Source organism: Lynx rufus, unplaced genomic scaffold (genome assembly GCF_022079265.1).
Source record: "Lynx rufus isolate CCGP_SWC_20201006 ecotype Redwood Valley unplaced genomic scaffold, mLynRuf1.p SCAF_6, whole genome shotgun sequence".
NCBI lineage: Eukaryota > Metazoa > Chordata > Mammalia > Carnivora > Felidae > Lynx > Lynx rufus.
This window is the reverse complement of record NW_025814878.1, coordinates 111,272,132-111,297,416: the sequence shown is the minus strand read 5'-3', so window position 1 is coordinate 111,297,416 and position 25,285 is coordinate 111,272,132. Positions and strand designations below refer to the sequence as shown.

The window sequence follows — 25,285 nt, the reverse complement described above, 5'->3', positions numbered from 1 at the left end:
ATAAATTATAGGAAGGACCCTTAGCACAAGGCCTGGCACATAGTAAACACTTAAATGTCAGTTACCATTATTATTACTAAGACTGACAAAACAATACTCCTTTTTCCCAGCCAGGATCAGCCCCCTGAGGTCAGGTTGTCATGAGCTCGTCCCTTTCACAGATGAGGAAACTGAGGTCCAGTAAGGGATCTCCGCTTCCTTCTTCTGTAAGTTGAAGGAATTGGGCTGGATGCTCTCACTCCCAAGCTGGGCAGGCAGCAAGGGGTAGGGCAGAGAGAGGGATCACTCCCTGCACTCCACTGAGCCCCAGGGCTGCCCTACCAAAGAATGATGCCCCCCCACCATGTCCTGAATGTGAGGCTTCCCAGTTCCCAGCCTCCCAGGTGCCCAGGCAGCTTTGGGGTCAGAGACAACAGCTGTGACCCCTTGAGTGCAAAACCTGCTGGGGATCCCTGCTGCCCTGGGAGGGAGGAGGAGGCCACCGTGCGGCCAGGTGCCTTCCCGGGAGACTCGGTTGGTACCCAGAATCCACATGCCCCTCAGGGAGAGACTTGCAGCATCTCCTCGTTGAAATCCAACCTGCCCTGCTCCGGGCTCTCTGGTTGCTCCCTGTCCTGGACGACCTTCCTGGGCGTCTTCAGAAATCTGGAATTTGGGCCCCAGGAGCAAATCAGCCCTTGCCCTAGCCGCAGAGAGTTTCCAGCCCACCCAAGCCCAGCCCTGCTTCCCCTTTTCACCTCGGCCCCTAGGCTATTCACCTGAACAGGAGCTTCTGCCCAGGTTCTTTCTTGATGATGTTCAGCTTATAGTAGTGTCGCAGGGCACGTGACATCTTCTCGTAGGTCATGTTCACCCGGTTCTAGAAGGCAAAGCAGTCCCACGTCACCCTCCGCTCCCTACCTTGCTCCTTCCAGGCCTTGGTTTCCACACCTGGAAAGGAGCAGGTCGAACTGGATGGTTTCTTAGGCCCCTCAGCCCAGGGTTCTGTGAGGGGTTACAAGAGTTCTCTTGAGTTTGGGAGGAGAAAGGCAGGGGAAGGTCGGAGGACAAATACGGAGCTGTGAACCATGGGGCAAGAGTGACTCACACATTGCTTTTAAATAGCCAATGTCACAAGTAGTAACAAATAAGTATATATCTAGTTGGAAATGACGACAGCTAGCTCAGTAAGGGGCATATGGTAGGAGTAGCCCCCGCCAAGCTGCGTGACTTTAGCCAAGGTATTTCCTTCTTCTCTCTCTGAGGGGTGGGCAGTGCAGAGGAAAGGCAAAGAGGCTGGGTTTTGGGGTCAACATAAAGCAGCTGCGTGACCTTGGGTAAGTTTCTTTACCTCTCGGCATCTGTTTCCCCGACTTATAAAATGAGGATAAGAACATCCATCCCACAGGTTTGTTTGAGGATTAAATTAGCTAATCCATAGAGCACTTAGCACAATGCTTGGCAGGTAGTACACGTTCATGAAATGGAATTGCTGCTCTCTGGGCCTCAGTTTCCCTCCCTGTACTATTTGGGGATTGGACCAGGTAAGCACGCCCAAACTTTAGTGCATTGCATCCTTCCAGCTCCCAGACCACTGAGAGGCAACAAGAGGGGAGCATTGAGCCACACTCTCTGTGTTCAGCCCCCGCTCTGCCATCCACTGCCTGCAAACTCTTGGAAAAACTGCTCTGTGCCTCCATTTCCCCTCTGACGCCTACCTCATGACGTCTCCTGGGAATTAAATGAGTTACTATGGGGAAAGCTCTCAGAGCAGCGCCTAGCAATCAAACGCTATGCCATTTTAAGAAATGCTATCTCCTGTAGATCACCATTATTGCTGATAGTTTTTTTTTAAGGCTCCTTTTTTAGTTAAATGACTTTATTTATAGACAAAGACACTTGCTTATATCACCAGTGTCAGTCAAGAAACTGACATCGTAGTTAAAACTTTTCATCTTCATTCTTACTAAAATAAATACTTAATTATTAGATTTGGAGTCAACCACCTAAAGTCGTCTGGCAGGTGCCCTTTTTAGGTATAGGCATCCCTCACACTGGGAATGCTGGCTCCAGGGGTTCCCAGGCCTTTCCAGCCCTGACATCTGATGCTCCTGCAGGGCCTGAGACCTGGATTTCTACCCCAGCTGCCCCCCGGAAACCAGTTTCCTCATCTGGCCCAGCCGCCCCGCAGCAGATGTGGCACCACTCATGGAAACATGCTTTGAAAGTCTCATGGGGCGCCTGGGTGGTTCAGTCGGTTAAGCGTCTGACTTCAGCTCAGGCCATGATCTAGTGGCCTGTGGGTTCAAGCCCCGCATCGGGCTCTGTGCTGACAGCTCAGAGCCCGGAGCCTGCTTCAGATTCTGTGTCTCCCTCTCTCTCTGCCCCTCCCCAGCTCACACTCTGTCTCTGTCTCTCTCTCAAAAGTAAATAAACATTAAACAAAATTAAAAAGGTCTCAAGTGCTAAGCAAGTAGAAGGCAAGATCCCTGAACTTCCCCATCCTCAAGAAGTAACTTCCTGTCCCTCAGTCTCTCCTAAAATAAAACCATCCCGACACATTTGGAGCTGCTGGTGAAGCCCCCGTCCATTGAGGACCATCCCTTAGTGCTGATGGGTCCACTCTGACCCCCTACCCTGTCCTCTTCTGGATGTGTGGAGGTCATCCCACCTGGTGGCTGAGGTTTACCTTGTGGTTTCCCCAGAGTCTGGCAAGCCCGTTTGGATCCACAACTCTGAAGATCTTGGCGTTCTTGTCTTCCCACCTGATGTAGGGCTCGTACCTGGTGTCAGAGAGCAGCTGGTACACATAATCCCACAGCAGCCGGCAATCTGCAATAGAGCACAGAGGGTAGGGACAGGGCACTCTCCTGGAGCTGTGAGGACAGGCATTAATTAGTAAGGTGCTTTGGGGCTCATAAGGCCCGGGCCCAGCCATGCGGCAGGATGGTCAAGACGACAATACTACCAGAAACAGCCACTTGTGGGGGCTTATTGTCTCTTTGATTCGCCTTAACTCTAGGAAGTGGCTACCTTTATCCCCAGGAAGACATAAAGAATTGGGCTCAGAGAGGGGTTGGACATGTCCCGGGCACGGAGCTCCTCAGCGGCAGGCAGACCAAGGAGTCTAACTGTTAAACCCATCCTGTCAAGCACCCTGATGAGAGGCCTGGGAAAATCAAACATGCCATCATGGAGAGCAAGCGGCAGAGGGAGCCTGGGAACAAAAGCTTAAGTCCCCCTACCTGGGCCACCTGGCTGGGTCATTTCAGGCAGGTTACCTAACCTCTTCCGAGCCACAGTTTCCTTGTAGGGGATGATATGACAATTAAGTAACATAATATATCCCAAACTCCTTAGCACGGTGCCTGGTACAGAGTAAGTGCTCAAAGAATGTTAAGCACTATTCTGTAAAAGATCAAATACTTGGGGCGCCTGGGTGGCGCAGTCGGTTAAGCGTCCGACTTCAGCTCAGGTCACGATCTCGCGGTCCGCGAGTTCGAGCCCCACGTCGGGCTCTGGGCTGACGGCTCAGAGCCTGGAGCCTGCTTCCGATTCTGTGTCTCCCTCTCTCTCTGCCCCTCCCCCGTTCATGCTGTGTCTCTCTCTGTCGCAAAAATAAATAAATGTTAAAAAAAAAAAAAAAAGATCAAATACTTGTGTCTCAGTGATCCCCAGTTGTTTTTGATCCACAAGCCAGGCTCCTGCCCCCTCTGTGGTGTCTTAGAATAAATGGAGTTACTCTGCCATGGCTAACCAACACACCTTTGGAAAGGCAGCCCGTTTATCTGTCAGTCTGTCTGGCAGCCTGTTAGTCAACCCTTTAACGATGAATGTAGAAGGGAAGTGTGGCTCTGGAGCCAGACCGCCTGGGTTCACGTCCCAGCTCTGCCACTTACTGCTGTGTGATCGATCGTGGGGGAGCCCCTGAACCTCTCTGTGCCTCATTTTCCTTACCTGTAAAATGGGGCTAATAATACCAGCCTCAAAAAGCCAACGTGGGATTAAATACAAGCCTCAGAATCACACGTGGCACATAGGAAGCACCCAACCATTTATAGATAGATGAATGAATAAATAAATAAATAAATAGCCAGGGTGGCTTAGTCAGTTGAATGTTCGACTTTGGCCCGGGTCACGATCTCGAGGTTTGTGAGTTTGAGCCCCACGTCGTTTAAAGGAGAGGAATACTCCCCCCTTTTGCACTGCTGGTGGGAGCGCAAACTGGTGCAGTCACTCTGGAAAACAGTTATGGAGGCTCCTCAAAAAATTAAAAATAGAACTAACCTATGACCCAGCAATAGCACCACCAGGAATTTATCCAAAGGCTACAGGAGTGCTGATGCATAGGGGCACTTGTACCCCAATGTTTATAGCAGCACTTTCAACAATAACCCAATTATGGAAGGAGCCCAAATGTCCATCAAGTGATGAATGGATAAAGAAGATGTGGTGTAGGGGCGCCTGGGTGGCTCGGTCGGTTGGGCGGCCGACTTCGGCTCAGGTCACAATCTTACGGTCCGTGAGTTCGAGCCCCGCGTCAGGCTCTGTTCTGACAGCTCGGAGCCTGGAGCCTGTTTCAGATTCTGTGTCTCCCTCTCTCTCTGCTCCTCCCCTGCTCATGCTCTGTCTCTCTCTGTCTCAAAAATAAAATAAAAACATTAAAAAAAAAAAAAGAAGATGTGGTGTATATATACAATGGAGTATTACTCGGCAATCAAAAAGAATGAAATCTTGCCATCTGTAGCAATGTGCGTGGAACTAGACTGTATTATGCTAAGCGAAATAAGTCAGAGAAACATAAATATTATATGAGTTAACTCATATATGGAATTTAAGAAACTCAACGGATGAGCATGGGGAAGGGGAGCAAAAATAAGATAAAAACAGAGAGGGAGGCAAACCGTAAGAGACTCTCAAATACGGAGAACAAACTGAGGGTAGCTGGAGGGGTGCTGGGTGGGGGATGGGCTAAATGGGTGATGAGCATTAGGGAGGGCATTTGGGAGGGGCACTGGGTATTCTCTGTAAGTGATGAATCACTAAATTCTACTCCTGAAATCATCATGACACTATATGTTAACTAACATGGATTTAAATTAAGAAGAAAAAAAGAAATTTCACTGAATATCTAACCAAAAACTAAAATAAAATATATAGAAAATAAAAAAACAGATTTTTAAAAACAAAAACAAAAAAGTAAAGGAGCAGAATACTCACCCATGCCAAGCTCACTGTCTGACTAGGACTGGCTGAACTGGAGACAGGGTGGGCTTGGCAATCCTGGGCAGCCCTGACTGCTGTGGCTAGATTGTGGCCAGTACACAGGACAGTCACCCCACACTCCAATAGCCCAGCACAGACCCTCTCATCACCCAGCTCAAAACAACCCTCCTCCCTGTCACTCATAACCCTCTGGGACTTGGCCTCCTCCCTCCTGGCCAGGGGCACACAAGCCTCCTACTCACCAGCGATCCTGCCATCAATGGGAGCCTCCGGCATCATGGGGGAGGAGCAGGCTCCCTCAGCCCTGCAGCTGAGCTCTGAACAGTGAGATACGTTGAGGGAGTCCTCCCTGCCAAGGGGCCACCTGGCCAGATGGCTCAAGGAGCTGGCAAACCCCAGGTGTGGTGGCTGCTGCAGGAGACCCGTTCGGGGGGCCAATTGAGGTCGCCCAGTCCCCTCTGTAAGCAGATGAGCACCGTTGATTCTGCGGGCCCAGGGCCTCCCCCAGCCCCTCCATGCATGCCTGGGATCCCCGTGGGGCAGCACTCCTAATGCTTTTCATCCGTCCAGTTCCCAGCCGGAAGGTCAGGGAGGCAATGGAGGACATGGGGGAGGGCCAGACAGCCCAGTGCTAACCCCAGCTCCCAGCAGGCAAGTGACATAATCTCTCAAACCTGTTCCCTCATCTGTAAAGTTGTTTGCAAAGCCAAGGGGTGACAGAGCCACATCCAGAATCCAGGTGCCTTGTATCTCAGTCCTTTGTCCTCTCCATCCACCCAACAAATATTTACTGAGAACCTTCTGTGAGCCAGGCATTGTTCTAAAATTCTTGGGGACATATCACTGAACTCAAAACAAGCCCCTGCCCTCATGGAGCTTATATTCTAGCAGTGGGGGAGTCGGAGATTGGAAAGGGAGGGAGATGGTTGAAATAAAAAAGAAAATAGAAAGAGTATACAATGGGGCGGGGGGGCGGGGGGCAGGTATAAAGCACTCTAAGGCAGATAGGGAATCCCAGGAAAGATAGAGAGCTACGTGATGGTAAGGGAAGGCCTCACTGACGTGTCAACATCTAACAGACATCTGAAGAAAGTAGAGGAGTGAGCTATGTGGGTATCAAGAGGAGAGAATGCCAGGCAGAGAGAGCAGCGAATGCAAAGGCCCTGAGGCAGGAGTGTCTCTGGTTTGTTCCATGAACATGGAGGCCAGAGTGGCTGAAGCAGCAAGAGCAAAAGGGAGAGGGGTGGGAGAGGACAGCAGAGGGCAGGAGGTCATTGTAAAGACTGTGGCTTTGACTCTGAGTGTGATGGCAGCCATTGGAAGATTTTGAGCAGAGAAGCGACACGATCTGCCTTATGAATCTCTCTGGCTGCTCTATTGCGATAGATCATAGGAGGTCAAGAGCAGAGCAAGGAGACCAGTGAGGAGGTTCTCTAGAGGTGATAGAGGCTGGGCCACGGACAGCAGTGGAGGTGTGGGAAATGGCTTGGTTCTGGATAGATTTTTTTAAGTTTATTTATTTTTGAGAGAGAGAGAGAGCAGGGGAGGGGAGGGGGGGGGCGGGTAGTGGGGACAAAGGATCTGAGGAGGGCTCCGCACTGACAGCAGACGGCCCGATGCGGGGCTCAAGCTCACGAACCACGAGACCATGCTTTAAGCCAAAGTTGGACACTCAACCAACTGAGCCACCCAGGCACCCCTGGATAGATTTTGAAGGTCGAGTCAACAGGACTTGTTGACGGCCGGGATTCTGTGATTTGGGCAGGAAAGAGAGAAAACAATCAAAAGTGTCATCCAACATTTTGGCCAGAGCAATTGGGAGCATGAAGCTGCGGTTTGCTGAGACAAGGAAGCCCAGGAGAGGAGCAGGGTTGGGGGGAGGGAGGTGGGACAAGAATCAGGTGTTTGCTTTAGGAGCTTTTAGGGTTGAGATGTCCATTAGACATTCCAGGGGGAGTGTGGGGTGCAAACGTCTGGAATTCACAGAGGTCCGGGTATCTGTAGGAATCATCAGTACCAGATGGTATAAACGCCCAATACTACATGAAATTACCTAGGTCTGAGTGCAGATAGAGGAGAGACCCCCTGAGTCTGGGGCTACCCCAAGATTTAGAAGTAGGGGAGAAAATGAGAAGCCAAGAGGCTGAGAAGGAGTGACCGTGGGGTGTTCTGGAAGCCAAGGGAAGAGTCTGAGGGGCGGTCATGAGAGGTGACAGTGAATAAGGACCAACATTGGACGCGGACATCCCCACGTTCAGGTCTCTAGAGTCCCTGACAAGAGCAATTTCCACAGGGAGATCAGGAGGAGAGGAAATAGGGACACCAGAAAACAACACTGTGCTAGAGAGGAGAGCAGAGAACTGAGGAGATGGGAGGGGCCAGAGGTGAGGGTTGAGGAGGCAGGGCAGAGGGAAGCAGGGGGCGGGGGGGGGGGGGGGGGGGGGGCTCGGCCCACACAGCTGCCTCTTCCATTCCTTTGCCTGGAGGAAGCCCTGCCCTCCCAAAGAGGCCAACTGAGGGAAGGTCCCAGAGCCTCCCTCACCTTCCAGGAGGCAGGGGCAGCGCTGAGGGGGCATCTTCTGCCTGAAGGCCCCTCCGAAAAAGGGCCCACACACCAGGGCTTGCCGCTGGGTCTTGATGTACTGAAGCAGCTCATACAGGACGTCACCTGGGGGTGGGGGCAGGGGGCCGGTCAGTCACCTGCCTCTCAGGGGAGGGCCTGCGTCAGTCACAGCTTCATGTAGATGAGATGAGAGGTGGCAGGATGGAAATGGGTAGGGGAGATGAGAGCCACGGGGAAGGGGAGGGGAAGCGACAGCAGGACAGGACACTGGGGACTCTGCAAACAACAGCCAAACAGCTTCGTGCAGGCCCGCTCTAGCGAGGGGCCCCCCGGGAAACATTTACGGAAAAGGGGACATCTGCCATGCTGGGAGGTGAGCAAGCTCCTCCAACCAGTGCGTCCATCATCCCCCCCTGGGCCTACCTGGGTCTCTGTCAGCACGTTTTAGAGGGAAGCCAGCGAGTTTCCCTGACCTGAACCAGGTGCACGAAGCCGGAAGTCATCCTTGGTGAGGATGCAGAGGGCTCGGCCGTTCATCTCGAAGCCGTGCTCCCCCGTGCGCTGCAGCGAGTACTCCTGCTCGGCCCAACGCAGCCAGTGCAGCACGTCCTCCCTGCTCCAGAGTGCCGGCTGGATGCCTGCAACCACCGTGAGGACAGGGACTGGGAAAGGGCACAGGGTGGGGGCAAGGGCTCTCCCCTCAATAATCGCTCATGCTTGCACTTCAGGAGTGTCACCTCCCCCGAGAAGCCCACCCTGAACGCTACACCTGAGCAGATGCTCTTCTGTCCTGCCCCCCACTTTGTCACCACGTCCTGTTCTTTTCCTTCCTGGCACCTTACTCTCCTTGTCATTACATTTGACGTACATGTTTAGGTCTGTCATTATCTATGCCTTATGTTTGTGTTCAGTTATTTTATTTTTTTTTTTTTAGTTTCTTTATTTTTGAGAGCATGCACGAGAGAGCATGAGCAGGGGGAGGGGCAGAGAGAGAGGAGACAGAGAATCCCAAGCAGGCCCCGTGCTGTCAGCACAGAGCCCTATATGGGTCTCGAACTTACAAACGAGATCGTGACCTGAGCTGGAGTCAGGAGTCAGACGCTTAACCGACTGAGCTACCCAGGTGCCCTGTGTTTGCCTATTTTGTTTTTGGTGGCTCCTCCTACCAGCCCAGCCTGCTTTCCAACTGTTAACTCAGCAAATGTTTACTAAGGAACTATTATGTGCCAGGCACTGGGCGGGATGTGCTGGGGCACGTTGTTGTATGTATTCAGCGCCCAGGACGGTGCCTGGACCATAGGAAGTGCTCCCTAAACAGGTGTTGACCGATTGCATGTATGATTAAACGGTCCTACAAAGAACGTGTGTTGCCGTTACTGTTTTCCCAATGAGGAAGTTGAGACTCCCAGAGGTTAAGTGACTAGCCTCGGGTGACACAGGTAGCACAAGGTACGGCCGGGCCCAGAATCCAGGTCTGTCTGGCTGCCGCACCCTTCAGCTCTAATGAGCCAGCTCAGGTCTGGGCTTGCTCAGGGAACAGCCCAGCGGACAAAGAACTCTCCTACACCCATTTCAGCGTGTGTGTTCTTCTCTCTGGAAATACCCAGACAAGCAGTTGCTTTATTTGATTCCTTCCTATGCTTCTACTCTGCCTGGGTCTATTAGGCAACCAATGCCAAATATTTACCCCACTAATCTGGGTTGTGTTTAACAAGGCCACATTATGGCTTTCTGGACCCTTGGGACTCTTGCCTTCCTAGGCCCCTTCCTCCACTAAAAAATATTTAAAATTATATTTTATGACTGCATTGCATAAAGACGAGTGCATCGTGATATATTAAAACGTTTTCTTCTGCCTAAAAGTTCATATTTTTTCTCTTGATTTCATTTTATTTTTTAAATTTTTTTAATGTTTATTTATTTTTGACAGAGAGAGAGAGACAAAGTACGAGCAGGAGAGGGGTGGCAGAGAGAGAGGGAGACATAGAAACCGAAGCGGGCTCCAGGCTCTGAGCTGTCAGCACACAGCGTGATGTGGGGCTTGAACTCATGAACCATGCGATCATGACCTGAGCCAAAGTTGGAAGCTTAACCGACTAAGCCACCCAGGTGCCCCTCTCTTGATTTTAAAAGAAGTCAGAACATTTTTGTGGGCCCCTAAACGTATTGGAGCCCCCCCAGCCTTGTGCCCACTGTGATGGCAGCTGGTGCTTCACTTTGTGTGGTTCTTGTCCTCCCGAGAGCTTTTCAGCCCTGTCAGGACCCTGGCCACGTGACAGTGGAAGGCGCCCAGCTCATCAGGGCTGGTGTGACAGGTAGGAAAACTGAGACGGAGGAGGTAACTGTCCAAAGACTAAACCAACCTGTGCCTGCCTTGGTCCCAAATTAGCGCAAGAGAGAAAACCAGTTTTCCCGTTTACCAAAAAAGAAAACGTGCATCTGCTTGATCATCGATTCAGCCAATATCTAATGAGCACTGGCCATGTGCCAGGCACTGTGCCACAGCTGGGGACATGGCCCAGGGGGAGGCTGGCAGGAGCGAGGCAACCAATGACTAAGGACCATTCCTGCTCAGCTGCACAGAGGGACGGGGCTCCAGGCTACAAATGCAGAAAGCAGGGCAACACAGCCGGGCTTGGGTGGAAGGAGTGGCTCCCCTTACTTTATTTTGGGACCTGAGAAGGAATAATAAAGAAGAAATATCTGAAATTGAGTAAAAAATTAAGGGGGGGGAAAAAGAATAGAAGTGGCAACTGACCTTTGCGGTATGTAGTACCATCAAGATCTGATGCTGTTACCTAAGACTGGCAAGTATCATTGGGACAGAAGGAGCCAGGAGATGTGTGTATATTTGCACGCATGCACATGCACGTGCGCACGTGCGTGTGTGTGTAAATTTAATACATGATAGAGATGGGATTTTAATTCAGTGGGAAAGGTTAAGACAGGGTAAAAACCATGACTGGTTTGCCACCTGGTAAAAATATATTTGGATCTTCACCTGTCACCATTTATCAAAAGCAGTTCCAGGTGGATTAAGACCTAATGAATACAACAATAGAAACCTGAATAAAAGTGGAAATAGGGGGTGCCCGGCTGGCTCAGCCAATGGAGCATGTGACTCTTGATCTCGGGGTTGTATGCTCGAGCCCCACATGGGGTGTGAGGTTACTTAAAAATGAAATCTTTTAGGGGCGCCTGGGTGGCTCAGTCGGTTGAGCATCCGACTTCGGCTCAGGTCATGATCTCGTGGTTTGTGGGTTTGAGCCCCTTGTCGGGCTCTCTGCTGACAGCTCGGAGCCTGGAGCCTGCTTCCGATTCTGTGTCTTCCTCTAGCTGCCCCTCCGCTGCTCACACTCTGTCTCTCTGTGTCTCTCTCTCAAAAATGGAAAAACATTAAAAATTGTTTCAAGGGGTGCCTGGGTGGCTCAGTCAGTTGAGCGTCCGACTTCGGCTCAGGTCATGATCTCGCGGTCCGTGAGTTCGAGCCCCGCATCGGGCTCTGTGCTGACAGCTCAGAGCCTGGAGCCTGTTTCAGATTCTGTGTCTCCCTCTCTCTGACCCTCCCCCGTTCACGCTCTGTCTCTCTCTGTCTCAAAAATAAATAAACATTAAAACAAATTTTTTTAAATGTTTCAAATAAAATCTTTTACTTTTTTAAAAAAAGTTTATTTATCTTGGGAGAGAGAATGGGAGCAGGGGAGGGGCAGAGAGAGAGGGAGAGAGAAAATTCCAAGCAGGCTCCGCACTGGCAGTTTAGAGCCCAATGCGGGGCTCAAACACACAAACCTTGAGATCATGACCTGAGCCAAAACCAAGAGTTAGACATTCAACTGAATGAGCCTCCCAGGCACCCCTTAAAAATAAAGTCCTTTTGTTTTTATTTAGAAAAAATTTCTTAATGTTTTATTTATTTTCAAAAGAGAGAAAGAGAGAGAGTGAGCAGGGGAGGGGCAGAGAGAGAGAGACACACAGATCTAAAGCAGGCTCCAGGCTCCAAGCTGTCGGTACAGAGCCCAACGTGGGGCTCGAACCCACAAACCCACAAACCGTGAGATCATGACCTGAGCCGAAGTTGGACACTTTACCAACTGAGCCACCCGGCTACCCCTAAAGTCTTTTTTTTAGGTGGAAATAGGAAACCCATATGCATTAAACATGGGTAGGTGAGCCCTCAACCACGACAGGAAATTCAGAGGCTGTAACAAGTGAAAGATACATTTGATTACGTAAGTTGTGTGTGTGGTAAAAGACACCATAAACGAAATTAAAAGAGGACAGAATAAAGGGAAATATTTACAATGCAGATAACAGATAAAGGGCTAATGTCAGGGCGCCTGGGTGGCTCAGTGGGCTCAGTCGGTTAAGCATCTGACTTCAGCTCAGGTCATGATCTCAAGGTTCACGTGTTTGAGCCCCTCGTCAGGCTCTGTGCTGACAGCTCAGCGCCTGAAGCCTGCCTCAGATTCTGTCTCCCTCTCTCTCTGCCGTTCCCCTGCTCTCACTCTCTCACTCTCCCTCTCTCTCTCAAAAATAAATAAACATTAAAAAAAAAAAAAGCGCTGGGACGCCTGGGTGACTCAGTCGGTTAAGCGTCCAACTTCCACCCAGGTCATGATCTCACAGTTCGTGGGTTCAAGCCCGCTTCGGCCTCTGTGCTGTGTGCTGACGGCTCAGAGCCTGGAGCCTGCTTCGGATTCTGTGTGTGTGTGTGTGTGTGTGTGTGTGTGTGTGTGTGTGTCTCTGCCCCTCCCCTGCTCATGCTCTGCCTCTCCCCCCCTCTCAAAAATAAACATTTAAATAAATAATTTTTTAAAAGGGCTAATGTCTATCACAGAGGAAGAGCATCTCTACACTGATTTTTTTTTAAGACAAAAAAATCTTACCAGCAATTCACGGTGGAGCAGGATTTCTCAGCCTCAGCACTACTGACACTTTGTACCTGATAATTCCTCCCTGTGGAGGCTGTGCTGAGCTTTGTGGAATGCTTCCCAGCATCCCTGGCCCCCTGCCCACTAGATGTCAGCAGCAAACACACACACACACACACACACACACACACACACACTGCCCAACAAGAGTGACAACCAAAAATGTCTGCAGACATTGCCACATGTCCCCAAGGGAGAGGGGCAAAACCACTGCCAGTTGAGAACGTCTGCAGTAGAACAAATCCACTAATACTCATGTGGCAGGACGTGACACCTCACTGGTCGCCGACAGGCACAGAGAAGAGTGAGATATCATTTGAACGATAGCGCCCACAGCTGGCAGGAATGCAGGGAACAGAATGCCTGGCTGATGGAAATAGAAATGAGGAGCCTCCGCGGGAGGTCCGTCCAGTGGCTGCAGAAGTGACCGAGACACAAAAGCTGCGTGGTGTGAAAGCTGGAGGCCACCCGACAGTGAGATTCAGGAGTGCCAGGGGCAGGCCTATGAGCCAGCCAGGGCTTCTGGGGCTCTGGGGTCCAACTGGCCATTGCATTTTTTTTTTTGTGGGATTGCCTATTCCATGATTTTGGAGGCTGTCGACGTGAAAATTCAAAACTATGATCCTGAGTCAGAAGGGTGCATTGTCCCGTGTGTGGCCAGAGGGTTGGGATGGATCCCACACCCCTCTCGCTGTCCTGCCTCCATGGAAACACTAAAACTGCACGAAGGCGGGGACATCGTGAACTTGGCAGACAGTATCAACCACAGGTGTGGTCCTGCTACCAGGTCCAGAGACATGGGCAGGGGACTTCCCATGCTGTCCCCGAGGGACTCTGAGGTCCCACAGTAGCACTTGAAAATGAAGCCTGTCATCACCCTGCAGTGGGATTTGGTTTTTCTTTCACTACCTCTTGCTCACTCCTACCCTCACCTTTCATCCGTTTACTGCCAGCTTCTCAGGTCCAATAAATACAGAAAAGGGACCTTCCTGTTCCTTATGTCTTCAAAGAATCCCCGGGTCAAAAGGCTTTCCAATAGGACTCGAGACCCCAGGGAAGGACCAAGTTCCAAGCTCGGATGAGCCACCCAGCTCTGGGCTAAATCTCCAACCCCAGGATCTGGGTCCCAGCTCGGCCCCTTGCTAGCCAAGTCACCTACAAGCTGCTCAGACTCTCTTAGCCTCAATTTCCCCCTCTGTGAAATGAGATAAAACACTGCCTCACTGGGCTACTGTGCTGTTTGAGGGGCACGGTGGCGTAGGGGTTAGGAGCCCAGGCTACATCTGTACAATCCAGCAACTCACCCCTGAATGAAGACCTAAGAGCCGTGGTGGGAATACACCCTCCGGAAGACATGTATGCGAATGTCCAGTGGCTCTATTCATAGTAGAAAAGAACTGGAAACATCAGGCAGAGAACGGACAATCAAATTGTGATGTTTGCGGACAATGGAATGCTGCTCGACCATAAAACAGAGTACAAGGGGCTGCTACATGTGACACATGGATTAAAGCTCACAGATACTACAGTGAAGGAAAGAAGCCAGATGTAAAAACACAATCAAGAATAGACGCTAGTCTAGGGAGAGAAGACAGAATAGTGGTCGCCCTTTGGAGGGGAGTGGCCTGGGGAGAGGTGCAAGGCACCTTCCTGGGGCGCTGGAAATGCTCTAGTTCCTGATCTCAGTGGTGGCTGCTCAAGTGTATACATGCATAAGCATTTGTACACTCAAGATTTGTACACATGACTGTATGTAAAGTATGCCTAAAAAAAAAAAAAGGAAAAGGAAAACCATGCAACAATAAGGATCGAAGCTGGTGCCAGGCCAGCTGGAAGCTGGCTAAATGACCGTGTTTCCATTTCTTCACCTGCAAATCAAGGGTGACAAATACAGTACTAGCGACGTGGGGCTGTCACAGGATTCTATGAGATAATCAATTTGAAGACCAGGGCCTGGCAGGTCGTATGCACTTTCCAAGATGAGCGGAGCTCTTGCTGTTAGCTGGGGTGACATGGGTAAAGTGCTTGGCACAGGGCCCAGCACACCTCAGAGCTCAGCAATTGCTGGCCAGTGTGATCTAAGGTGCCCACCGCCCCCCCCCAAGACGTCTTCCTGACCTGGTTACTGGGATGAGCCCAGCTGAGTCTCCCCTTACTGGTACAACCACACCCAGGGGCTTCACCCCAGAGCAGCCCATGCTTCTCCCTCTCTTGGCTGTGACCCACCGTATTTTCAGTTCCTCACACCAACCATCTTTGCCTCTCAAGACTCCAGCCTGATTATCACTTTCCTCTCCCTGCCCCAGCCACTGGCTCCCTGGGGATTTCCAGCTTGGCTAGTTCTAAGCTTCTGGGACAGATCTGGACAGAGACCCTAGAAGGGGAAGTCGGAGGGGCTGTGTATCCAAGACACCATTGGGGGGTTGAGTATCTCCCTAAAGAGTTAGCACTGTCTCCCATGCACACCCAGAACAGGGTGGGACTTGAAGGCCCCCCTCCCCATCCTGGGCTGCATCTCCCTCCACTGCCCTTATCACTGAGCTTCCAGCTTCCTTATGTAGTCACTGCAGCCCCCGCTAGAATGTCAGCTCCTTGACCACAGACTTTGCCAGTCTCAGTCACTGCTCTCTCTAGCACCTACAGCAATGCCCGGGACATAGCAGATGCTCAATAAATATAAATGTCCTACATGAGTGCACTGAAAGACTTCCAGGCATCCTGATCTACCCCTCTCTGGCCCCCCAGTCCCACCCCAACCAGGTCTCTCTTCCCACAACACCCCTTTCACTCTTTTGCTCAAGAAACTGACGTGGCGGAGCGGCTGGGTGACTCCGTCAGTTAAGCGTCTGACTCTTGATTTTGGCTCAGGTCATGATCTCATGGTTTGTGAGTTCGAGCCCCGCATCTGGTTCTGCACTAACAGTGTGCAGCCTGCTTGGGATTCTCTCTCTCCCTCTCTCTCTGTTCCTCCCCCACTTGTGCTTTCTCTCTCTCAAAATAAATAAATTAACTTAAAAAAAGGAAGGAAGGAAGGAAGGAAGGAAGGAAGGAAGGAAGGAAGGAAAAGAAAGAAAGAGAAAGAAAGAAAGAAAGAAAGAAAGAAAGAAAGAAAGAAAGAAAAGGAAAGAGGAGAGGAGAGGAGAGGAGAGGAGAGGAGAGGAGAGGAGAGGAGAGAAGAGAAAAGAAGAGAAGAGAAAAGAGAAGAAAAGAAACTGACATGGCTCTCAACTCTCCACCCCAGCAAGTCAACACTCCTCTGTCCTTGTTTCAAGAGCCGCCTCAAGCTGCCCCTCCCCCCCTGATCAAAGCTATTTCCCGGGTACTCTCCTCACCACACCCCCACAGTCTGCTAGACAGAGTGACTTCCAGAACAACAGAGCTGGGCCTACCTTTAACAATCAAATCAGAACTAACAGTTGGCTTCTACCTCCCTGGCAGGGTTCCAGGAGGAACGTGGGAGACGGTAAAGTGCTTGGCCAGTCCTCTAAAAATGGGAGCTGTCATCATCCCACATTGGAGGCTTTTGTTCAGAGTAAGTGACAGCTGCGGGTTTGGAGGTACCTGGGTTTGAATCCCAGCCCGACCAGTTTCCTGGGGGGTGACTATGGAGAAGGTAATTCTCCCGATTCCAAGCCCAGTGTTCACATCTGTAAGGTAGGAATAATAAAAGAAGCCACTCTCCAGTCCTATTTAAGTGTATTCAATCAGTGCGTATGATATGCCCGCCGCAATGCCTGGTCCAGAGTAAATACTCAGCAAATAGTATTCATTATGATTATCGGCATCCTCACTGGTGGAGCCCGCCTGGAAATAGAGGGACTAGCTGGTTTCTCTGCCACAATGACTGCAGTTTAGCAATCTCCATTTTCCGTGGTTTACTGAGTGTCACTGTCTGTCCGGAGTCCCCTCAAATCCATCGCCCTATTGTCTATCCTGGTCGTCCTGGCTGATATTGCTTTTCTTGGTAACCACATTCAGTTTTATGGTCACCAGGCTGTGGGGCAGGGCCCGCGCATACGGTTGTGTGGTGTCCTACACAAAGGCACCACTAGAGAGAAGGAATGGGAGGGTATGGGAGAAGCCAACCCACGCCCTGGCTGGGTGTGGCTTGGCTTCTTCCCAGAGGAGGGGTCTTTTCAGTCTGCACAGAGATGCACATGGTCTAGCCCAGGCCCCGACTTTAGGGAGCAGGAGGCTCTTTATCCCGAAATTGCTGGCTTTGGGAATCTCCCATCCGTTTGGTGTTTGCCATATTCCCTTTCACTGGCAGGTGACAACATCACTGTCAATACTCAAAGCTTCCCAAACACCCACTTCTAGTCTCCAGCCTCCCCACTCCACCCCACCCCACCTCTCCCTTGGCTCCTGCTTCCACCTAACTTACTGCTTCTCTTGCCTTGATCTAGGGCAGTTCCTCAGACCATTCTAATTGCAACCCGCAGTAAAAAATAAAAAAAAAAAATGCATTTTACATCATGACCCACACAAGCATGTACTTATAACGAGCCAAAACAAAGTATTCATGAGATCACAGCTACCTTTACTATTTATGATGTACTGTGAAATGTTCTATTTCATTAAAAAAAAGTTTTTTTTAATTTTTTAAAATTTATTTTTGAGAGAGAGAGCATGAGTAGGGGAGGGGCAGAGAGATAGGGGGACAAAGGATCTGAAGCAGGCTCTTCACTGACAGGGGCAAACCTGATACAGGGCTCGAAGCCACGAACCGTGAGATCATGACCTGAGCCGAAGTCGGACACTCAACTGACTGAGCCACCCAGGCGCCCTGTTCTATTTCATTTTTTTAAAAATGCTTATTTTGACCCACTAAACTGATTTCACTCCTTAGTCCTGGCCAAATGCTTCGTTTTTTGTTTTAAGAAGATAGAAGTTTATTGAATACACCGCAACGAAGGGGCAGGCAGGACAGCAGAGGAGGGGCTGTCTGCCCTGACCAAACACTTGGGAAAGCACTGTTAGGACACAGCTGTATAAAACGCGGCCCTTGAATGTATTTCCGGGAGCAGTGGTGTCACCCAAGAGTTTACTAGAGGTATAGCTTACTAGAGGCTCACCCCAAACCTACCAAATCAGAATCTGCATTTCTATAACGCTCCCAGGAGACTCACGTGCACACGAAAATTCGAGATGCCCTGGTCTAGGATGGCAGGAAGCCACTCTGTTAGAATTGACTGTTGGGGCGCCTGGGTGGCTCTGCAAGTTGAGCATCCCGCTCTTGATCTCGACCCAGGTCATGACCCCATGGCCATGGGTTGGAGCCCTGCGTCAGGCTCCATGCTGACAGTGCGGAGCCTGCTTGGGATTCTCTCCCCCTCTCTCTGCCCCTCCCCCACTGGCACTCTCTGTCTCTCTCAAAATAAATAAATTAATTAAAAAAAAAAGAATTGTACACATTAACACAAGTGCCTGGGGACTCTCTATAAGTGAAGGCTATGAACTTGAGCAGCAGCATGAACACCTGTCGGAATACCCCAAGGGGCCTTCTCCCGTGTTGTACGCTGCAAGGGCATTGCAGAAACGTGTCCTCCCTCTGCCCACGACGTCTGAAAATCAGACGTGGCGCTCTGTGGTCTCTGCCCGTGGCTTGTTCACAACTAGGAGCTTTGAAAGTCCATTTCTAAACGCAGAGATCTCAATTCTTCTGCAGCCAACCGTGGGAAGTTCACAGAGCTTTTTTTTTTTTTTTCCCCCAGAGAATCAGCTCCAGGAAAATGTGGCAGCTCAGGACCAGGAACTAAGAGTCTGAGGCATGAGGCCCCATCTGGCCGCTAGCTGCACAGAGTCTCAGTTTCTCTGTCCTCAAACGCGGCTGTGCTGGTGACCATCTCAAAACTGCCTCCTCAAAATCCCCTGAGCTGTCCCTAGAGACTGCATCACCGCCCCCAAGACCCACTCCCTGGGACCTCAGCCCGGCTCCCACAAGTGGTCCCAGGGCCTGTACTGCCTTCACAGCTCCCGACTCACCCCTGACCTTGGGGAGACCCTCATGGATGCAGCCTGGGGGAGGGAAGGTATGAATCCCCTTTCACTCTCCACTTCCGCAGAGGGAAGCCTCATTGTGAGTCTCCTTTTGTGCGCGCAGAGCCTGGGGGATCCAGCCCCTCCGTCTCAGCCCCCTTCCTGTCACTAGACAGGACAGTCACCCCCAGAGTGGACTCTGCCCTGCTCTACCGCACATCTTTGTCGGGCACATAAACACGGAAACGTAAGCTCTGCAGGGAACTTGTGTGTGCCACTTGGCACCCACTCACAAAGCTAAGCAAGATTTGTTTTGTTCGTTACCTTCCTGCTGAGGCAAATCACCCTGCTGATGAGAAGAGGAGCTGGAGGTGGAGGAGGGAAGGGGGGTGGGTGACGGGGGATAAATGTCAGAGAGATGCCCAGCGAGGGAAACTCAATTTCCAGAAATGTAAGAAAGGGGCATGACATCACCACAGCCGTCTGAAAGGTCAACCCCTCACTGGGGGGTCAGCAGTTCGCTCATCTGGGACGCTGTTGACAGGAAAATGAGTCATTTAGCGCTCCCAGTCTTGGAAGACTGCTAGATATTTACCAAAGGCCAGGACTTGTTGCCTGAATACTTTCACAAGTAAATATGAGTCATGAAATCTAAGAAGTACAGAGGACGCTGCTGGTGCCCTGCCCATGGCCCTTGGCTCTCACCTCTACTCTCTGATGGCCGCCAGATGTCGAATGTCAGCACCTGACTCTGCGCCTGACTTAGCCAGCGCAAAGGGCAACTTGGAAAGGGAAGGTGGGGATGAAGCCGAGCCAAGCCGGCTGGGTTTGCTAGCTCCTTCCCAAAAGGGGGTCTTTTCAGTTTGCAGTGGAGTCAGTGGAAGCAGCCTCACCCCATCACGGATGGGAGGCAGGTGAATGAAAACCCAGCTTCCTTCCCCCTGGGCTGGGATAGCTCAGGGTGTGCTCTCACTGTCCCCCACAGGTCCCCACTGGTAGTGAGCCCCAGTTGCCCACCTTGGATTTCAGGAGCACCTGGATGGCTCAGCCGGTGAAGCGTCCGACTTCAGCTCGGGTCATGATCTCACAGTTCACGAGTTCGAAGCCCTCATCAGGCTCTGTGCTGACAGCTCAGAGCCTCCTTCAGATCCTCTGTCCCCTTCTCTCTGCCCCTCCCCAACTCGCACGCACACACACTCTTATTCTCTCTCAAAAATAAATAAACATCAAATCAAATAAAAAATAAATAAATTGGATGTCCTTCGCTCCTCTGTGGGGAAGTACTTCAGGGCCTGTTTCTGGAGAAATGTAGCCGAAGGCAGTAGGACTAGTACCCCAGGAGGTCTAAATCGGCACCCTGAGTTGAGTAACCAGGGAACAGACTGGCTGAAGAGAAGAGGAAATTCTTGTCACTAGAAACGTGCAGGAACACCTGGTGACCGACTCAGAGCGGCCCCACCGAAACGGGCCTCAAAAAATTAAAAGTCTGGGGTAGTTGTATTTGCCAAGGTGATGACTACATTTTCTAAAGCCCCACTCCTCTTATATCCTCTTACCCAGTAACTCTGAGCTAGGCACCCCAAAAGAGGGAGGTAACTGAAGGTTACTTGACTTTGGGCAGAACACAGCTTTCTGGCCCCCAATTTCCTTATTTGGAATACAAGTGAATTACCTGAGGGACACCTCAGGTCTCTACAGTGTTGATCTTCTAGGACTTGGTGTGCCAGTTAGGAGAGTGGACTTTGAATATGGGGAGGTAACGGGGGATAATAGAGGGCCTTGTGGGACCTGCAAATAAGTCCCCCCAACCACCACTGAGGCTTGGTGTCCTCAGCTGCCATGAGATGTCATCAAAGGTCCTTCTTCACAGCAACACTCAGGGTCTTCAGCTCTGTCCCCAAAGTCCCATTTTTCCTCATCACCACGGTTTCGGTTGTGAACAGAACCCAAATCCTACCCTCTATGTAACTGTTGCCAAACATCTCCTTGGAACAGCCCTGAGCTCCAAGCTACCTACCGGTCAGGGCTTGCACTCGGACAAGACGAAACAAGAGAGGTTCCTCACAGAGCCCCTTGCCCCTGTCCCCACATCACACTCCCGCTTCCCTCCACTGCTGCTCTGAGGCGTGAGGGCACCCATGTTCTGTGGTTCTCTCGTATCCGTGAGTCCCCGTCTTCCCACAGGCTGCATTCCTCGCTAAGAGAATGCCACACTGTTTCCAGCAAAGGCAGCCAGGTCCCCCCCAAGGCCTGTGAAGTCATGCCCGCTGCTCAGTCCTGTCAGCAGCTCAAAAAGTAGGTCGTGGCCAGGAAATCAGAAGGGTACGAAATCAGTTAAGCAGTGTTCCAGCCCCTGGATGAGCCGAGCAAGAAGTGGCCTGGATGCTTCACAATCCCAGTCAGATGTGCCCGCCCACAGCCGCCCCAAGAACCGCCTCCCCCCACCCCAGATTAAGACCTCCCATTGGCAGTCAGCTCGCTGCCTATCTTATGATTCCCTTGGCTTAGGAAGTACATTTAAGAATCTCTTAGAGGATTGGGGCGCCTGGGTGGCGCAGTCGGTTAAGCGTCCGACTTCAGCCAGGTCACGATCTCACGGTCCGTGAGTTCGAGCCCCGCGTCAGGCTCTGGGCTGATGGCTCGGAGCCTGGAGCCTGTTTCCGATTCTGTGTCTCCCTCTCTCTGCCCCTCCCCCGTTCATGCTCTGTCTCTCTCTGTCCCAAAAATAAATAAAAAACGTTGAAAAAAATTAAAAAAAAAAAAAAAAAAAAGAATCTCTTAGAGGATTATCAGAAGGACCAAGGGTTGGCCTTCGCATGGAGAGCCCATGTGCTCTGGAGCATGTCACTTAGCTTCTCCACCCCTCAGCTCTGGCAACTGAAACAATCTACAGCCTGTTCTATGGTTAGGAGTTTCCTCGGGAAAATGAAATAAAAAGACATGGCCGATATGTCTCCCATGGCTCTCCTTGGGTGGGTTTGATTGTTTTACATATTCTTCTGCTTCCCTGCCATTTCCCAATTTTTGACAATAAGCATATGCTACTTTAGGAACAATAAAAATGAAGCATAATCATTTAAAAGAGAGTTCTACATGCACACAACTATGGTTCACTGTTTCACCTCATCTGGCTTCCTCATTGGCAACATCCCCAATCCTTTGTCTTTAGGCTGGAAGAGACCCCATAGCTCATTTGATCCCAACCCTCATCTTACTAATGAGGAGACTTCTCGTCTTCACCCTTGACCATGGCAGCTGCCTCCCCGCAGTGAGAATTCACATTGACCTCCTCTGACTTCCTCACCAAGGAAAAGTTACAGAAAACCCAGCAAAGAAATAGCAAATGGAGGGAAGGTAGTCTCTTGGGTAAGAAGTCCATGTGTCACATTTATGTCCTTTAAAAACATCAGCCTCTGGGGCTCCCGGGTGGCTCAACTGGTTAAGCATCTGACTTTGGCTCAGGTCAGGATCTCACAGCTTATGGGTTCAAGCCCCACGTCAGGCTCTGTGCCGATAGCTCAGAGCCTGGAGCCCGCTTTAGAGTCTCTCTCCCTCTCTCTCTCTCTCTCTGCCCCTCCCTGGCTTGCATCCTGTCTCTCTGTCTCTCAAAAATGAATAAACATTTAAAATTTTTTTTCAATAAAAAATATGAAAACATCAGCCTTTCTCCTCCCCTCTACTCACGGAGTCTTCCTGGCAGCTTGCAGATTCCCCCTTCACCCAGCAAGTCCATTCCAGCTTCACATTTGGCCTGGGTGCCTGGGGGTGGTGTGGCTGCCTCGGGGCTCACAGAAAAACTGGCCAACTCTCCCTCCTAGAAAGTAGAAAAGCCGGGGCAGTCAAAGAAGAGCCTTCTTGGTGAAGGCTCAGCCATCCTTACATGTATTAAGATTTTTTTTTTTTTCCAATGGAAAGAGCAATCATCTCTGCATCTGCCTTAAAGGTAGGAACCAGGGGCGCCTGGGTGGCGCAGTCGGTTAAGCGTCCGACTTCAGCCAGGTCACGATCTCGCGGTCTGTGAGTTCGAGCCCCGCGTCAGGCTCTGGGCTGATGGCTCAGAGCCTGGAGCCTGTTTCCGATTCTGTGTCTCCCTCTCTCTCTGCCCCTCCCCTGTTCATGCTCTGTCTCTCTCTGTCCCAAAAATAAATAAACGTTTGAAAAAAAAAAAAAAAAAGGTAGGAACCATGTATGTCTTCAGCTTGGTTCCTTCGACATCTTGTACGCAGCGGGCACTTGATCAATTTCACCTTTCTGATTCAAGTTTTTCACAAATGTGCCGAACCCCACCAGAAGGCTCCCCTGCCAAGATCTGATTGTACGCTGAAAATCTAAGAGCCTAGGGATGCTCTCTGGGACCTTGGTGAGAGGACACAGGGGACCTGAGGGGCCAGGATAAAAAGATCTGAAGTCAGAAATAAACAAGCAACCAAGTAAATGCTGTTTTCAAGAGAGAAAAAGGAAGGATAAATTTCTAAATCCCAAGGTCCCACCAAGGGAAGCCTATATCTTTACAGTTTTACAACCAGCTTCGCCCCAGAGGTATTCGGTTCATCCGTTAGGATGAGGGCATGACAAAAGTGACAGGATTTTGTAGAAACAGGAGGATCCTTGGGACTTATGCCCAGTCACAGGTGCCACCCTGTGAAAAGCAAAAGTGAAACCAGTCCCAGCAAGTCATTTTCCAGATCTAGGATCTTCAAGAGCATTACCTTCATCTCTTGGTGTCTGAGGAGGGCAACCTGCAGTGAAAGACTGGGGATTTGGAGCCACACAGCAAACTCCAGAAGCCTGCAGAGGAGGATTTGACAACTTTTGGGGTAGCTCTGAAGGCATTTCTGGCTGGGACCCAGCCCCCCTGCTCCCATGGGTGCTGTTTCCCAGGTAATCCAGCCTCCAAGGTTGCCACTGGGAGGGAGGGCTTGCCAGGCTGGAGAAGGGTCTAGGGTCTAGGGCCTGATACTCACAGGAAGCCCCTCGTGGACTCTTCAACCCTCTTCCAAGCATTCTAATACCAGCCAATTCTGGGGTTTTAGCTGCCTGGGAAATGCCAGCCAGGGAGCTGCTGAGAGGGGTCTGGGCCTCAGCAGGAAGGCCAGGGGAAAGGTCTGATAAAATATGGGTATGTCTGAAATTTGATCATGGAGAGAGGAGGTGGAGAAAGGCCTTGGAGGTGGGAAGAGGGAGCCCAGCTCTGGGGCGGTTCTGAGGCTGCTGGGGAAATACTGCAAAGGCAGAGGGACTGCTAAGGAGTGAGGGGGGTGGGGGGAGGCCTCCGCGGTCGCGTTTGCCAGCTGTGAAGGGCTGGTTTGTGCAGGAACCTCCTGGGACATCACAACTGGTTGATGGAGGGGTGAGGAGGAGGTGTGGAGGAGCAGTATATAACACAGAAGGGCTGGAGGTGAGTTAGGAGGAGAGAGGGCCGGCGAGAGAGGGATGCAAGGTGAAGTTTGGTTATGTGTTGGAAAGCGAGATTCCAGCCAGGAAATAGTTCTGATAAAATGAGTATGGAACTTGATTGAGGTAATGGAGAAGGGATGGGGGGCAGGAGGCTCAGTTCGCGCACTGCGCACTGCGGACTTCAGCCCAGTCGCTGGGCTCTTACCTGCATCACAGGTGGAGAGGTGAGGGAGCCACCGGCTGTCCGTCGTGAGCGCTCCGCCGGCTGCGGCTGCTGGGCCTCCTTCCCCCAATCCCTAACTCGGCTCCCCAAACTGGAAGGTGGCCTAGGAGGAAATCTCTTTCGAGAAGAGAAGCGCCGGGTGGCCTCGGGTTCCCGGGCGAGCAGGCTCACAAGGGCGCTCCGGTAATCTCTATCCTTCCGGGAAACGAAAACGAAAGAGCGGGATCCGGCTTCCACTCCCGCCCCGGCGGGCTCCGGGGAGGCAGGGGCCGGCCCTTGCGGGAGCAGAGCCGCGGGCGCTGTCTGCTTGCCAGCCCGGAGGCGTGGGTCCTGCCGGCGTGCCCCCGCCAGTGGACGGACCCTCCTCGGGCCAGCCTGGCCCTGGTTCCCAGGGGCATGGAGGTGAGATGCTGAGGGATCTGGGGAGCCGAAGGAACCCCTGGTCTTGGGCTCAGGACAGCAACAGACCACCTTCATGTCACCCCTGTGTGTCTCCGCATTTGGATGGGGACGGGTCCTCCGATGCTGTCCGCCTGGACCAGGTGCCTCGCCCCTTAGGGATGGGTGACTTTCTTGGCCCTGACCCCGCCTCTGCCTGCCGTTTGGCCTGGCGGAGCCCCACCATCAGAGGGGCTGTGGTACCCCCTGCTGCCTTAGACCCCAGTACTCAGTGGAATCCCCCTACACCTTTTCCCAGGCCGCTGGCTTCTCCAGGCAAACCAACACACTCACCCGAGGAAAAGGAGAAAGCCTGACCTTGTGCAGAAATTCCCAAGGGGTAGATGCTGTTGCAAATGCTTCCTTAGCACTGATACGCCATGAGCTCCTAGAAACTAGTAAGAACAAGGCCAGAAACCCAACAGAAAAAGGAGCAAAGGATATGAATAGAAAGTCCTCCTGAAACAAAATGCTGAATGGCCCCGGAATATAGAAGATGCTCAGACTCACGCATTATTAAGGTGTGCAAAATAAAGTTTTCTGAGATAT

General features: G+C 51.3%; 1 protein-coding gene across 1 annotated transcript; it reads right to left on the bottom strand.

Moving 5' to 3' along the window:
* Nucleotides 1-369: 369 nt before the first annotated feature.
* On the bottom strand, nt 370-24,775 carry ETV7 (ETS variant transcription factor 7). Its single transcript, XM_047103044.1, has 8 exons — nt 24,281-24,775; nt 22,363-22,492; nt 8,242-8,406; nt 7,748-7,873; nt 5,448-5,663; nt 2,669-2,811; nt 759-859; nt 370-645 (listed from the first exon to the last, which is right to left on the bottom strand). Exons 1-8 carry the CDS (start codon nt 24,773-24,775, stop codon nt 540-542), a joined length of 1,482 nt encoding a protein of 493 aa, XP_046959000.1. The 3' UTR covers nt 370-539.
* Nucleotides 24,776-25,285: the final 510 nt, after the last annotated feature.

What these genes read in the sequence shown, in the direction of transcription:
- ETV7 (XM_047103044.1), bottom strand. Translation starts at nt 24,775, where the DNA reads ATGAAGGTGGTCTGTTGCTGTCCTGAGCCCAAGACCAGGGGTTCCTTC. An exon ending in GACTCTGGGGAAACCACAAG is followed by an intron (nt 860 to 2,668) that starts GTAAACCTCAGC and finishes TTTGCCTTCTAG; the next exon opens with AACCGGGTGAACATGACCTA. An exon ending in GGGCAGAAGCTCCTGTTCAG is followed by an intron (nt 646 to 758) that starts GTGAATAGCCTA and finishes CCCAAATTCCAG; the next exon opens with ATTTCTGAAGACGCCCAGGA.